The sequence below is a fragment of the Eulemur rufifrons genome, chromosome 8, assembly GCF_041146395.1.
Source record: "Eulemur rufifrons isolate Redbay chromosome 8, OSU_ERuf_1, whole genome shotgun sequence".
Lineage (NCBI taxonomy): Eukaryota > Metazoa > Chordata > Mammalia > Primates > Lemuridae > Eulemur > Eulemur rufifrons.
In genome coordinates this window covers 17,383,540-17,399,550 of record NC_090990.1, presented here as the reverse complement: position 1 = coordinate 17,399,550, position 16,011 = coordinate 17,383,540, and the positions used below count along the sequence as shown (strand labels likewise).

The 16,011-nt window shown below is 51.3% G+C and overlaps 1 protein-coding gene across 1 annotated transcript; it reads left to right on the top strand.

Moving 5' to 3' along the window:
- The first annotated feature begins 1,767 nt into the window (after positions 1–1,767).
- TRIM63 (tripartite motif containing 63) lies at positions 1,768–14,165 on the top strand. The gene is made up of 9 exons (XM_069477487.1): positions 1,768–2,045; positions 2,923–3,095; positions 6,070–6,238; positions 7,047–7,142; positions 8,279–8,512; positions 9,229–9,251; positions 9,597–9,721; positions 12,002–12,073; positions 13,582–14,165. Exons 1-9 carry the CDS (start codon positions 1,887–1,889, stop codon positions 13,599–13,601), a joined length of 1,071 nt encoding a protein of 356 aa, XP_069333588.1. The 5' UTR covers positions 1,768–1,886; the 3' UTR covers positions 13,602–14,165.
- The last annotated feature ends 1,846 nt before the right edge of the window (positions 14,166–16,011 follow it).

Here is a 16,011-nt window from a genome sequence, read left to right as displayed (position 1 = left end):
CCAGCGACAGAGTAATTACACTATGGTGACATTTGCTATCTCACATCTTAAGTAGCCAAGAGGCAGGCAGCTCCAGGGTTGGGTGACTTGGTGGTGCAATGATGGCATCCATAACCCAGGTGCCTTCTATAGTCCATTCTGCCATCCTCCGGAAGTCGACTTCTTCCTCAGCCTTGTCCCCTCATGCTTGCAACGCAGCTGCCCCGCTCTCTCACAACCCCATTACAAGATAAGAATGAAGATTTCTTCTTGCACGAGTTACTTTTTATTATGGAGGAAATCCTTTATCTTTAGCCAACAGACTTGTCCTTGGGTCTCACTGGCCATATCATTAGGCAAAAGGAAATGTGATTACCATGATAGGCTCAAACGTTTTGTGGTTTCTCTCTTTGGCAGTGGAGAGCCCACCTTCCTGGAACACAGGGTGGCCTCTCTCCAATCCTCATCCTCGTGCGACCCCTGGCTGGCCTAGCAGTGCTGACTTGACCCAAACAGTTCAGTAGAGATGCCAGGAGCTTGGGCTCCTGAGTCAAGCATCTCTGAGTTCATATCCTAGAGCCTTTGCTTTCAAGGCCTCTTCCTTTTTCTGTGACTGGTTCTCCTCCTCCCATCCCCTCTCTTTCCCAAGGTTGGCTCCTCTGCCCTAGGTCTTGTCTCGTGGCTTCAGTCATCCCTTTCTTGCTGTCCTGCAGACTCCCCCGAATGTTCCGCAGCCTCCTAGGCTCGTCCCGGGGCCTGGGGTCACTGCTCCCAGTTTTCTGCCCCAGCACCGTAAAGCGGGTGACCCCAAGGCCCCTGCATGAGGTTCTACCTTAGAAACAGCCACAGAGCTGCTCTAATGACTTCTGGCTGTCAATGTGGAAGGTGTCCTAAAAAAATGGAGAACAATTAAAATTTGTGCCGAGAGCCAAGGAGAGCCTCTGGCTAACTTCTAAGTGTCCAGGCAGGGCTTCGTGGCACTTGATGAGCGTTATTCTTGTCTGTCTCCCTTCCCTGGGCTGTGAGCATCTCAAGACAGGGAAACAGATCGCTCATCCATCCGTCACACTGGTACCTGATGCATACTAGTACTCAGAAAAATGTGTGATGAATGAATAAGATACTGGCTTTGCCACTTCCTTTCTAAGTGTCTTTGAACAAGGTCCTTTCCTTTTCTAAACCCATTTTAAAATCTGTAAAATGAGGGGCCCGGACTGCATGTCAAGGGAGCCCTTTCATTAAATGGCATTAAATGGCATAAGTGGCCAAAGGGTAGAGGGACCGGCTGGCTGAGGCAGGGTCTCCAAGGTCTCTGGCAAAATGCTGTGCTCAGGTCTGAGGCAGAGGGGTGGGCTTGGAGAGAGGGGCTGCCCTGGCTCCTTGTCTTGGGAGCTGCCAGGACTCCAGAGCGGGGGATGGAACTGATTTTGGCCTGGCCGGTGAGGGGGCATTGACTGTTAACCCCTTGAATCCCAGTGGCCCATTTGCTGGGTCCCCTTCCCTGACTCACTAGCCTGGTGTGGGGGGAGACCAATTTCTCGAGGAAACTCTGGGTCCCCAGCCCTTGCCTAAGCCTGCCTCTGAACAGGCTGTCCTTGTTTACGACCCCCGTCCTGGGGGACAGTGATTGCTCATCCTTGCATGTGATTTGAGAGGCCCAGTCTTTGAGGCTTGGAGGAAACTCAAGCCCCGCCAGGCGCTTGGCATCGGAATGCTCAGCTGGTCCCCTCCTGGGGCTCATGTGACCAAGATTCAGCTATAAATATCAGAGGGGCCCCAGACCAAGACAGAATCCGGGCACCAGGAGAAGGCAAAGGGGATCCGACTGGGAGTTTTGTGACAAAGGCCAGACCCCCAGGTCTGCGTAGAGAGAGACAGCCAGGTGGGCCCCCACCCCACCCCACAATATGGATTATAAGTCAGGCCTGATCCAGGACGGCAACCCCATGGAGAACCTGGAGAAGCAGCTGATCTGCCCCATCTGCCTGGAGATGTTTACCAAGCCGGTGGTCATCTTGCCGTGCCAGCACAACCTCTGCCGGAAGTGTGCCAATGACATCTTCCAGGTCAGTGCTGGCCATGGCCTTGTCCTGGGGCCCCAGGTGGCTACTCAGCTTCCCTGCAATGAAATTCCTTCTCTGTTAGCCTTCCAACGGGATGGCTCTTTCCCCTCTGAAGCGAAACCCTGCGGAGGCCTCTGGATCGGGCAGAGGGGGCTGGGAGGCGGCTGGTTCTCCGTGACGCAGGTTTCCCCTCCCGCCCTGCCCACAGCTCCCCCACCCCTGTCCTCAGCGCCCTCCCTGTTGACTCTCCAATCAAGAGTGATAAGGGTGGGGGGTGGCGGACAGGGGATAGGAGAGAGAAACCAGACCCCTGTGGCTGTGGCTGGAGCCAGCTCCAGGTGGCAGGGGGCCCAGAGCTTTAGGAGGAGGGTGGCGGCAGGCACTGGGCACTAGAGGCATCTTCCCTTTTGAGGCAGTTCCCTACAATATGGGGGCAGGAGGGGCTCCCCGTCCCTGAGAAAAGAGTGGGAGTGGGTGTGCTGGCTGGGAGCAGGACTCAAGGTTCCCCAGGGGCACTTTGCCCAATGTTCTCTCACTATTTAATCTTTAAAGTGGCAGCGTTAGAAGCTTGCTCTACTTGTAATGCCCATTTCATGACTGGGCAGATTGAGCCTTTGAGAGTAAGATCACTTGCCTAAAGTCACTCAGAGAGTAATGGTGACATGAACCCGGGTCTGCCGATTCCCAAACCTGTTGACGGCCTGGCTGCTTCTCGGGTGCTCTGTGTGGAAGTGGGCTGGCTCTCGTTGCAAGATGGGGCTTTCCAGGTCGTTTGGCCTGACGGGAGCGGCTGGGGTGTCAGAGGAAAGAGAGTAAGAGATTCGAAGGGAAAGAGTTGAGGACGCAGCCCAGGCCTGATGGCAACTGTTGCCACCTGCAGGCTGCAAATCCCTACTGGACCAACCGGGCTGGCTCGATGTCCATGTCTGGAGGCCGTTTCCGCTGCCCCTCCTGCCGCCACGAGGTGATCATGGATCGTCACGGTGTGTACGGCCTGCAGAGGAATCTGCTGGTGGAGAACATCATTGACATCTATAAGCAGGAGTGTTCCAGGTCAGTCCTCTCGGCTGCTGGGGGGCCATCCTCCCTCCCAGCCATGCCGTGTCTCGCTCTCCCAGGCTCCTTCTTCCTCCTTCCCCTGCTCAGGATCCAGGCCTCTCGCTGGGCTAGCTGCACCAGCCAGTTCTGAGAACCATTCTCCTCTTCCTAAGGCAGGGGCAGAGGCCCGTATCCCCCAACCCTGGCTCTGTGGATCGATCAGGGGATGGGAAGGGGCCCAGACATTAGGCTGCCTTCCTAAGCGATCCTGAGACAGAGACTGGGGGAAAGATGAGGTGAGAGAGTGGGAGAGAGGCACGGGGGCCAGCTGAGTGGCCCTGGTCAGCAGAGAAAGCGCCCAGTGAGAACACGGCCAGGTTGTCTATAAGGACAGCAATGGCTATTTTCCCACGTGCCGGCAGGCACAGTGCTGGGCCCTGGGAATGCTTCATCTTAGTGCCTCCACAGCCCTGTGGATCAGGCCTTTTATTATCCCCATTTCACAGATGAGGAAACAGAGGCTCAAAGAGGTGAGTGGAAAGTGGAAGTGCTGAGAGTTGACCCAGTCAATCCAGCTCCAAGTCTCCCTGTAAACAATAATAAAATAGCTCCGTTGCAGGCAGAATGTTGTGAGTGGTGGAGGTTGTGCAGTGTTGGCCTCAAAGTGGGGAGAGACACAGCTACGGGGGAGATCTTTACAAATCAGGACATCATCACTAGACTCCCAGGTTGCTGAGCTCACAGCCTGTATGGTCCAAAACCTTCACCAAGCACCTCCCTGCAGGCAGTGCCCTGCCCAAGGGAAGGTGAGGGGCCAGGTCTAGGGAGAAAATGTCCTGGCCTGGGGAGCCATGTTTGCTCATCTGCCTCTGTGACTAATGCATTGTAGGGTCTTTGAAGCTTTGGAGCTTCCTTTCCCCTGTCTGCAAAAGGGTAGAGATAGTACGATCTGTTATTGTGACTGTCAAAGAGGATATTGATGAAAACTGTTTAAAACATCAAATATTTATTGAGCACCTACTGTGTGCAGGCCCTGTAGCAAGTCCTTTCCAGGCATTTTCCCTATCTAATCATCACAGTAACCCTGTAAGGCATTCTTATCTCCATTTTACCTTGAGGAAATGGAGGCTCAGAGAGGGTTGGAGGTTTATTCAAGGACACACAGCTGGCTGTGTGAAGCTGAAGAGAAGCTGAAAGAGAGAAGTTGTTGATTCCACGGGGAATATTCTTAACCGGGGTATGCTAGATTGCCTCTCATGTTGCTCGAGCTCAACACTGCAAAAATGCAAACATATTGTTGATCATTACAACAAATAAAATCGATATCACGCCAATTATTCGCCCACTCAATGTCGACCTATGAAGAGCATGTTGTGTTTGAACCCTTTGAGGCCTTGCTGTGTAGTTGAATGACAATGACAGCTGCCCTTTATTGAAGGTCCGCTCTGTGCCGGGCAATACACATTAATTACAGACAACTTTTGCCAAGACTGCAGCAGCTCTGAGAGGAAACCCCAGCTCAGAGAGGTGAACTCACTGGTCCAAAATGACAAAGTGAATAGTGGTAGAACCATCTGGATTTGAACCCAGATGCGGAAGCCTGGCCTGGAGAGGGTGGGCACCTGGGAGGGCGGCAGGTGCAGCTATTGACCCTTGCCTCACCCTCAGCACTTCAGGCCTGGGCTCCCTTTCCAGCACATGGAGGCAGGTGGCAAAGAGAGACTTGGGACGGGGGACCCTGGGCACAGATGCCAAAAGACAAGTCTGGAAAGGGGCTTATTTAAGAACTTGAGGGGACAATAAAGCCTGGGTGTGAAGAGTCATGCGAGTGTTCGGAGGTGAGGTGTTGACACTGACAGGGGGCAGTCACCATTCGAGGTTTGTGAGACACCTGTTACCTGCCACGTTAGGGGCGGGAGTCAGGGGTGGTGGAGATAGGGCGTGGCTGTAAATGAGCGTAGAGTCTAGCTGAGGTTGGTGGGGGGTGAGACCTAGACTCAAAAGATCAAATCTAGGTTAGGAAATGACCACTGGCCCAAGAGAAGCACAAATAATATGCCAGGGACGCTACGTGCAGAAAGAGATCAAGGGAGAAAGGCATTCTAAGAACGCATGTTAGGGAAGAAAGAGACATGGACCCTGGGAAGAACCCCTGGACTAGGAGTCCAGGCTTGTGCTGGGCCGTTGGACAGCCCTGGGCTACCCACGTACCAGTTGTGTGACTTGGGGCGCACACACACTGCTTCTCTCCCATCCTTGGGGGCATCTTCATGGCTCAGAGAGGGTCAGAGGTTTGTCCAGGGCCACACAGCTAACAAGTGGTGAAGCTTGGGCTTCACCGGAGAGAGAGGGTGTGACTGACTCCACAGTGAATATTCCTAACTGCTATGCTAGCTATTGATTCATTCTTTCTACCTGTATTTAATTACCACCTCCTCTGTGCCAGATACGGTACACTGTAGGTTCAAGGCAAGTTTCCCTGCCTTGAAGGAGGTTACAGTCTGGTGGATTAAATATAGAATTAAATGAGGCCATCAGTATAAATCACCTAGCTCAGAGCCCAGCCTGCAATAACCGAGAGCCGTGGTGACTATACTTAGAGCAAATGAACTCTCCCCCGCCCTGACTAGCTGGGTGACCTTGGGCAAGTCAGTTCACTTTTCTGGAGCCCAGTTTCCTCTTCTCTAAAATGCCTCCAGGCATTTTGGAAGGACTCTGGAGTTCTATGACCCTTCCTGTGTTCTCTGCGCTGGCAGAGCCTCAGGCTAACTCCGTCACTGAAGATTGAGTCTTAGGATGGGGAGACAGGTAAGGCGTCATTGGCTTCCCTGGTCCAGGTCCCCAGAGGATGAAAAGAAAAGGTTTTGGGGCAGCCAGCCACTGACAGTTCAGGGTGCAAGTCCGGGGTGGCCTCCTGTGATTGGAGCTGGTGGGGTGGGCAGAGACGGGACGCAGGACCCCCGTGACTGGTGACCGTTTTCCACTTTAGTCGGCCCCTGCAGAAGGGCAGCCACCCTATGTGCAAGGAACACGAAGATGAGAAAATCAACATCTACTGTCTCACGTGTGAGGTGCCCACGTGCTCCATGTGCAAGGTGTTTGGGGCCCACAAGGCCTGTGAGGTGGCCCCGCTGCAGAACGTCTTCCAGGGACAAAAGGTACTGGCTCCAGCCACTTCTGCCCCTGGCCTGGGGTTGCTGGGCACGGCGGGATGATTCAGGAGGTAGATTTGATCCCCGTAGATCTGCTGAGCCGGCCCTTTGAATAGTCCCTCTGGAGGGACTTACCAAGCCGCAGGGACAGCAGCCGTTGCCTTCCTGGGGGAGGTGGCTGAGCTCATGGGTTATACTTAGAGCCACTTGAGAGCACCTGGGTGTGGCCACAGGGGAGAAGTCAGACCCCAGGGCCAGGCCACCAGGGTCCTCTCAGGCCATGGCTTCTCCATCCCAGCGTACTTTGGGCCCCGGATATATCTTCCCATGCCTCTCACCTCTTCCAGACCTCGTATTCCCCTGAAGCAGAAGGCAGCTTAGAGCCCTCTCCCTGGGCCTGTGGGGTCCCACTACCCTGTACACCTAGTGAGCTGCAGCCCCCTTTTCCATACTCTCTCTTCCCCACCCTCACTCTTCTCTTGGTCTCTTTCTTCTAGAACTCTGACTCTCTTTCTTTTCTTTGTCCCTCCCTTCTTAGAAACAAGCCCCTCCTCTGCCAGTCCCTTGCTGTGTATTTAGGCAGCTCACTTCCCCATTCTCGGCCTCATTTGTAAAATCAGGGATGTACTATCTCTCTGATATCCTCTGCTCTGGGCCTGAGCTGCACCCCAGAAAGAGGGGCCACACCCCTACTGGAGGCTCTTTCTAGCAGGGAGGGGAGGGAGGGAGCCACCATTGTTGCCATGCCCTAGCGGGCAGGCCCTGAAGCTATTTCTGTCTCTCCTCTCCTGACCTCCCCCCACCCCCCATCTAGACTGAACTGAGTAACTGTATCTCCATGCTGGTGGCAGGGAATGACCGCGTGCAGACCATCATCACTCAGCTGGAGGATTCCTGTCGAGTGACCAAGGTGAGGGGATAGGAAAGCCATGCCTTGGGGCTGGAAGCCTCCCACTGCAGCCTGGTCTCTGGGGAAAGCTCACCCAGGGGTTGTGGCGAAAGGTTGGGGCCTGGAGCCATTGGTGGCAAAGCAGGGATGGCAGGGGAGGGACTAATCCACTTGTCCACTCACTCAGCAAATGCTTCTTGAGCACAGTTGTGTGTCAGGCCCTGCCAAGGTGCTGGGGATGGGAAACTGGTCCCTGACCTCAGGGAGCGTCCCACCAATAATTCCCCGGGTTTATTCGGAGCAATGTGCTCAGGTGTGCTGTAGTAAACCAAGATTTCTCAAACTTTAAAGTGCATGCAAATCACCCTGGGATCTTGTTAGAATCCAGGTGTTCCAGTAGGTCTGGAATGAGGCGTAAGATTCTGCATTTCTAACAAGCTCCCAGGGTTTGCCCAAGCTACTGGGTCCACAGACTGAACTTTGAGTAGCAAGACTGTCAAGGGCAGAGGGAACTTTTCAATCCCAGAAAAAGCATCCATGATTTTGCATCTCCATCTGGGGTGGGGACTTGGAGATGAGATGGGGGAGGAGTCTTGATAGCTGCTAGTGGACGAAGAGCCCGGTGAAGGGTAGGTTTGAAGGAAGGCGACATACATTGTGATCACCCAGGAGAGGCTCCCAGTCTGATGAGGAGCTACTATTATACCCATTCTACAGGAGAGGAAACTGACAGGTAACATCCGTGTTGGAGAGAAGGGAATTGAGGAGGGCACTAGGGGAGCCGCTTTTCCACCTCTCTTAGGACCAAAGGATGCGGCGCTTCCCAAATCCAGTCTTGGTTCTAAAACGGAGGGAAGAGTGTGACTTGGGGCATATGGGAGGCTCAGAATATGTCATGCCATGTGACCCTAGAGCCTCTATTTTTGAAGAAGGGGCTAGCTGTTCTCTGTGACACCAGCCTCTGAATGTCACTGATGTGCTAAGTAGCCGTGAGACCTCACGAGTACATTCTTCTTGTTAAGCCTTCCTCTTCTGTAAAACGGGGTTTAGTAAGATCTCTCCCGGCTTTAGATTGTTTCTTCCTGTCCCTGGAAAGGAGTGTTGTGGGTAGGGAGTAAGGACCCTCTGGGATGTGATGGCAAGATTTCTGTCCCCAGGAGAACAGTCACCAAGTGAAGGAAACTTTGAGTCAGAAGTTTGACGTCCTGTATGCCATCCTGGATGAGAAGAAGAGTGAGTTGCTGCAGCGGATCACACAGGAGCAGGAGGAGAAGCTCAGCTTCATAGAGGCCCTCATCCAGCAGTACCAGGAGCAGCTCGACAAGTCCACGAAGCTGGTGGAGACGGCCATCCAGTCCCTGGATGAGCCTGGTGGGGCCACCTTCCTCTTGGTGAGCAGGACTCGGAAGGCCTGGGCAGGGTCAGTTTGACTCTGCAGCCCTGTCTAAGGTTCAAGTCATTTAAGTCCCTGTGAGCCTCAGTTTCCTCATCTATAAAACGGGCATGTAACAATCCCTACCTCCCTCTTCCTGATTTGATGAGGATCAAATAAGAGGATGTTTGTGAAAGGGTTTGTAAACTGCAAAACACACTCTCCTATATAGAGAGTATTGATTGAGCACCAACCATAGGCCAGGCACTGAGGTGGAGCCACAGCAATGAAGCAGACACAGCCCTGCCCTAGAAGAGCTTGTTGGGGAGGATGGAAAAGGCTCAGCTATAAGACATCACAATTCAGTTCAATAAAAATTTCCTAAGCTCCTACTGTGGGCCAGGCTTTGTACTAGACATTGGGTATGAAAAGGCGATTAGGATATGAGTCTCAGATTGGAGATTTCAGGGTTTAGGAGTGTTTGGACTGATACCCCTAGAACACAAGCTTCCTGCCAGGACAATGGGAGGGTCCCAGGGTGATGACTGAGACCTGTGCAGACCATAGACAGAGGGAAAAAGATCCCAGTTCTGTTCAGCTCGGGGAGGGGAGCAGGTCACAACCAGGCTAGGGAATGGCACCTAGTGTCCATCTGCAACACCCAGTCGCTGGTGTGCTGGTTTCCTGGGGTTACCTCTTCTGCAATCCTAACCTTTGTTCTCTCTCCCCCCACAGAGTGCCAAGCAACTCATCAAAAGGTCAGTGTCTCCCCAGGGACCCTGACCCAGGGATCCAAGGCCCTGGTTCCCACCAGGGCTGCTGACTTCTGTCCAGGCCCCCCTACCCCGGGCAGTAGGTCTGCTGGGAGGGTCTCACCTTAGGCTTGCTTTCCTGACCTTTGCATACTGCACTTTCTTGGACCATCTGTTCTGCTGTCCTGGAGAGGAGTCTGGAGAGGAAGTACTCCACCCCTCCAGGGAAGCCTCTAGGTGGAAGGCCTGGGTGTGGGCATGGCACGTGCACTCCTGGAGTGGGAGCTAAGACACCCCTCCCTGCACTGAGCCCCAGAGATCTCACCCTGCCTCTCCCTCTCTCCCCCACAGCATCGTGGAAGCTTCCAAGGGCTGCCAGCTGGGGAAGATAGAGCCAGGCTTTGAAAACATGGACTACTTCACTTTGGACTTGGAATACATAGCGGATACCCTGAGGGCCATTGACTTTGGGACAGGTAAAGGAGGTGGTGGTGCCGCTTGCCTACTTGCCTGCCTGACCCCTGAAAGCCAGCATCCCTCCCACTGAGCTCCACGGTGGGGAGGCAGATACACTAGCAAGATCCTGGAGATCAAGTCGAACTCATACAGCCAACTTCTAGAAGAGCCCAGAGCTTAGCATGGTGCCTGGTGCATAATTGTGGCTCAGTAAATTATGTATGAATTCACAGCAGGAGGCCTCTTGGGGCAGTACAAATAGCATGGGGTCTGAAATAAGACAGACCTGAGTTCAAATCCTGGTTCTGCCTTTGTTTGTTATCTGTGTGACCTTTGGCAATCCCCCCTCCACCTCTCTGGGTTTCATTTTCTAACTTTTAAAAATTAGGTTGGAAGTGGTCCCTCTAATAATGACCACCTCATGGTGCTGTTGCAACACATCAGAAATTGATGCAGAAAGGTTCTGTATCCAGAATAAGCAAATCCATGGGGAAAAAAAATAAAGGGGGAAAAAAAGAAAAAAAGAAAGGTTCTGTGGAGTCCTAGGCACACACTAGTTATTGCCTAAGGGTAGTCTTAACTTCGGCTTCTTAACGCTACCATTTATGATACTCAGGGACCTCATTTCTGCTTATAATTACTCTTCCATAGAGTGCCTCTAATAATTGCAATGATGCAAGCACAGCAATAACAAGGGGAAAAATAAGAAGAGAAACGAGGAACTGAATGAGAAGCAAAGACGTTAATTTGCTGCAGCTGAAAGGCAGCTATTTAGCAGCAGGGAAAGACAGGACGACTCCAGTGTTGCTGACTATTGCGTTGGTCTGAGAGGTGATACTCCGATGACCAGCTGAGAGAGAGAAAAAGGGTGTGTGTGGGCAGGAACAAGCAAGAACCATAAACAGGCTTGCATGAGAAAGAGCAATGCTTCTGGGCACCTCCTTCAGTTTCTGGTATTAAGTCTTTTCTCAGATCCCCAGAAATACCCTACTCATGGGTTAGGACAAAATACATCCCAAAGCGGAGATACCAATGGACTTGGCTACATTCGTTGCTGCAGATTATCTGTGTCACTATTACGGACCCTAAGCTAAGATATTCAAGAGTGGGTCGCACCATGTAAACAAAGCATTGTGAAGACCTACACTGCTCTTCCTAATCTCCCTGAGCCTCAATTTCCTCATAGGTAAAATGGGAGAGTAGCAACAGCTACCATTTATTGAACACTTGCTATGTCCTAGGCACTAGGCCCTTGACATAAATGCTATCATTTAATACAACTTGGTGAGATAGGTGCTGTCATCTTCTTCCTTTTGTAGTTGAGGAAACTGAAGCTCAGAGAGACTGAGCAACTTGTTCGAAGACCACACAGCTTAGCAAGTAGCCCACACAGACCCCACTGAGGGCCATCCCGCTCACAGACTCTTGTGAGGATTGTATGAGACAAAGCATATTCGGCACTTAGCACCACACTTGGCACATAGTGAGTCCTCGGCAAACGCTGTCATGAGCAGTAATCGTGATCACGATTAAATAGCAATAAAACTCCCTGGGTTATGCACTGATCTCGGTTGTTTGGCTGGAATTTTGGCTGTTTGGGAGACACTCTTGACAAATGCTCTGACTGTGGTGGCCCTTGCAGGGCCCCAAAAGATTGAGGAGGTGGCCTAGGGGAGGGGGTGGGGAAGTATGTTCACTGTGAGAGCTTGAAGGTGACAGCCCAGGTGAGAAAGCGAAGACATAGGTTGCAGCTTGGTCACTGTCCTGTGTTCGGCTTAGAACACTAAGGACCAGAGATGGCCCGGCTGTGCTCCCCACCCCATGTTCACCTCTCTGGAAGCTAAGCAATGAGGAAATGGGGTGAGGGTGCTGAGCGAGCAGGTTGCAATGGCTGAGCAAGTTCCCTCAAGACCAGGACTCTGATCTCTGATGATCAAGGAGTTTTTTTCTCCCCAGGCGACGTTTATGTCTAACTGAGTGAAGTGCAGAAGCGCAGAACGTGCTTCCCCAAAGTCCCCTCTCTGCTCACAGGCAGAGCAGGTGACAGAAGGTGCTGCTGCTTCTGAAACAAAGCCTCACGTCCTCGGAGGGAGGGTAGAGGATCGCAGGAGCAGGGCCTCTGTGCAGCTTGGGTTTGGCAAGCCCATCACCTTCTGAGCCACTGCTGTCCCTGTGGGGCCATCTGACCCTGACCAGGGCATGGGCAGGTGTTTAGGCAGCGCCCTCTCCAGCCTGCCTCTCCTTCCAGTAGCTCCTCCGAGGAACCAGCCCCATCCTAACACAATGGTTCTTGCTCACAGATGAGGAAGAGGAAGAGTTCATTGAAGAAGAAGATCAGAAAGAGGAAGACTCCACAGAGGGGAAGGAAGAAGGTAAAAAATTCATCTCCCTCATTCCTTCATCCCTTCATTCATTCCACAACAATATGAGATACCGACTGTGTGTGAAGTGCTGCGCTAGACCCTGGGAATGACAGTCCTGTTCCCAGAATGTGTTTTAAACTTATTTAGGGTAAAGTCTTGCGCTCTTTACCCTTAGAGAAAAACAAAACAAAACAAAACAACCCAAAACTATTCATAATAAAAAGATCCCATTTTACATCTAAATGATCTTCTTAAATGGGAAGCAACACAGCACAATAGAGGTCAAAGGCAGGTAACAGCCCGGAGAGGTGGCTCACGCTAGTAATCCTAGCACTCTGGGAGGCCGAGGCGGGTGCGTTGTTTGAGCTCAGGAGTTCGAGACCAGCCTGAGCAAGAGCGAGACCCCGTCTCTACTAAAAATAGGAAGAAATTATATGGACAGCTAAATATCTATATAGAAAAAATTAGCTGGGCATGGTGGCACATGCCTGTAATCCCAGCTACTAGGGAGGCAGAGGCAGGAGGATCCCTTAACCCCAGGAGTTCGAGGTTGCTATGAGCTAGGCTGACGCCACGGCACTCTAGCCGGGGCAATAGAGCCAGACTCTGTCTTAAAAAAAAAAAAAAAAAAAAAAGACAGGTAACAGAGGTCAAACACAAGTAACAGAAGTCAAAGACAGGGGCCTAATGAGCCAGGCTGGGCCCGCTGAGGTGTTGTTTGGCCAACAGAGTGTTTAAAATTTTTTAAAAATCAGTTGCTAACATTTTAAAAATTAGGAGTTTTTTAAAAAGGAATAATAATTAATAAAAAAAAAAGGGGGGGAAATTTCTACTAAGAATCTGCATTTTCACCTTCATGTGAAAATTTGGAAGGAGCAAACATGCTGGGCTTGAACTTCCGCCAGTCCTGGAGCCCTGGCTCTGGGGAGTGGCTGTCCCCTTTACATGGGTTTGCCTGGCCCCACCACTGTCATGCCTGCCTGCTTCACTCATTGGTGTCATCTACTGGCCCCCCTGAAGGCACCTGAGTTTGCCGAGCTGGCAGTTTGATTAAGAGCCTGGGTCTGGAATCGCAGATGTAGCCCGGACTAGTGCTGTGACCTGGAGCAGTCCACAACTTCTCTGAGTCTTGGGCCACTCATCCATGCATGGGGCATAATAGGAGTGACTTCAATAGGTTGTAGTGGGTAGTAAACTAGATAATCATTTAGCACAGTGTCTGGCGCATTGGAAGGACATGTTTGCTAATTAGCATGTTTGCAAATGTTATTTTTCAAGCCATAGTTACTAGAACTAAATTCTAATCCAGCTGAAAAATATAGGGTAGTCTTTTGGAGTTTTGTGCTTGATATAACATCCATAATGTTTTGGCAGCTGAATTGTTTTGGTTTCAAAAGGAAGAGACCAGGCAGGAATTGGAGCTTGGATGATTTTATTTGTCACTGTAGCTTGGCATGCCTTGGACCCTCCTGCGGCCCTATCTCACCATGTGCCTCGTGTCTTTTGCTTTATTTCAGGACACCAGCTGGATGAATGAGAGACCCTCTAGATGCAGAGAGACTGGGGAGGGTGGGGATGGGCCCGGCTGCCTTGGTGACAGGCCCAGGGTGGGAGGGGTCGGGGTCCCCAGAGGGGCAATGGGAAGGTGTGTCTTCTCTCTGCTCAGAGAGCAGGGACTAGAGTAGGACCCCCACTGCTGTGTCCAGCAGCCACTGAACCGGAGTTGGAAACGTGCTTGAAACAATCACACAGGACACTTTTCTACGTTGGTGCAAAATGAAATATTTTGTACATTTTTAAAATGTGATTTTTGTATATACTTGTATATGTATGCCAACTTGGTGCTTTTTGTAAAGGAATTTTTGTATGATAATGCCAGGTCATTGTGTCACTGGCGACTGTCAGAAAGAGGGGAAGGAAGCCAGGCTGATGGAGCTGCCCACTTCCTTTCCTTGGTGGGAGGACTGGGTAGCACCCACAGGCCTAGAAAGGGATGATGTACTGTATTTCAGTGCCTGTCCCCAACACACGGGATGGTAACTGGGTTTGTTATATGTTGTTTTAATAAATGCACAACGCTCTCTTCCTGTTATTCAAAGGATCTGGGGTTTCATTCAGCCTTTTTTTTTGGAGAGGAGAGTTCCGTGGGATGGACAGGAGGCCTGATAGGAAGTAGAAGGCAAGTCCAGGCTAGGCTTATGTCCCACCAAGGGAGTTCTTTAAATCATCATTTCCCAATGTGAGCGCCATAGAAAACTGGCCCCAAGATGATCCTCAAATAACAGATTCAGTATGTTGTTGCTCTGGTTCTCCAGAAGACAGAGCCCAAGGCAAAATTTAAATGCTTTAGTTGGAGGTTGTAGAGACCAAGGGACAATTTCCTCTTTGCCTTCTGAAGGTTCCCTGAAAATCAAATGACAAGGGACAGATTAATAGGAGAGAAGGCACACAACTGTATTTGATCATAGTTTTACATGACATGAGAGCCTTCAGAATGAAGACCCAAAGATACAGGTGAAACTGTTCTTGGGTTTATGTTTAGGTTCAACAAAGTACGGACAGCCATGTAGAAATATGATTGGACACACAGGTATGATCTGATGCTAACAGACTGAGTGGGGAGACCCAGCAAGGCCTGTCTGTCTGGATTCTTCTTGGCCTCTCTGAGCAGCATTCCTTCCTTCCGGGTGTGGGCAGGACCCTCTCTGGAATGGGGGTCATAGGACCTATGATCAAACAAGATAGGTCAGATAATTTCATTTTTAAAATGTTCAGTTTTTACCCAGAAAGGTGGGGGAAATTTTAGAGTAATATTTTTAGGTTTTATGGCTGGCTTTGGGGAAAAGGGGTCCTGGTTTCTATGACCCACCTTGGGGAAGAGGGATTAGAGTTTCTATGGCTGGCCTTGGGGAGAATGAAGGGCCAGAGACAGGAGACAGGAAAAGGTCAGAGAGAAACTTTTGCTTCTCAGACCTTCCTTTTGGGGTATTGTCTTATGAGACCCTACAGAGTACGCCCCTGGGGCCGACAGTGAAGGAAACAGAAGCGGGGCCAGCAAGGAGGGGAGCAAATTCAAGGTGTTGCACGACTGAGCGGGTCACAGCTTCACCAAAGACCTGGCTGTGTGCTCGGTCATACGAGATGTTTCAGCAGGCCATAGAGAACACGACATTATCTGCAACAGTCCATCTGGGGAGCAAAAGGAGACATTTGTCCACTGGCTCCTTCCTATCCCCTGTCTCTCAGAGTTGAAATTTGCCTCCCAGAGTGTTCATTCCCCCTTCACTTCTATATGGTGTCACTTGGCTGCTTTGGGCAGCTGCCCGGGAAGCCGGATCGTTGGCCCCACTGGGGGTACGTCAGTTGAGTCTGGAGGTGCAGGAGGAGCCAGAGGCTCTATGCCATCCAGTTAGGCTGGGCGAGGGTGTGGGAGCTGCTGCGGCCCTCACCTCAGCAGACACAATGGGGGCCATGCTGGTGCCCGGACTTACTCCAGTGAAGGTCAAGACAGCCACCAATCCTGGGGGATGAGGTGATGACGGTGGCCACAGTAGCATGCAGGCTTTCTCTGACCAAGGGACCAAGGGCTGGGAGAGGCTGAGCCGATCTGAGGCAGCATGGTGACCGGGTCTGATATACCAGGGGCTTCTAAATTTGAGGAGCACTGCAGAGCCCGTCCCACCTTTTAGACTTCACAACACGGTAGCAAGTTAAGGACTCTGGGCAGTCCTGCCATAAAGAAAGCCAATCACCTTTAGATAAGGACCATGAAGTTCATGGGGCTTGGAAGACTGCCTAATCCCTAAATCTCTTAAGTTTTGGTTTTTTTTTTTGGATTCAATATTTAACCCAGCATTTCCCAACTGATTTCATTCACATGACATTCTCCAGGACTAGTGTTGTGTGGAACTCATTTTAGGACAGTGCTCTAAACCTGTGGTCCCCAA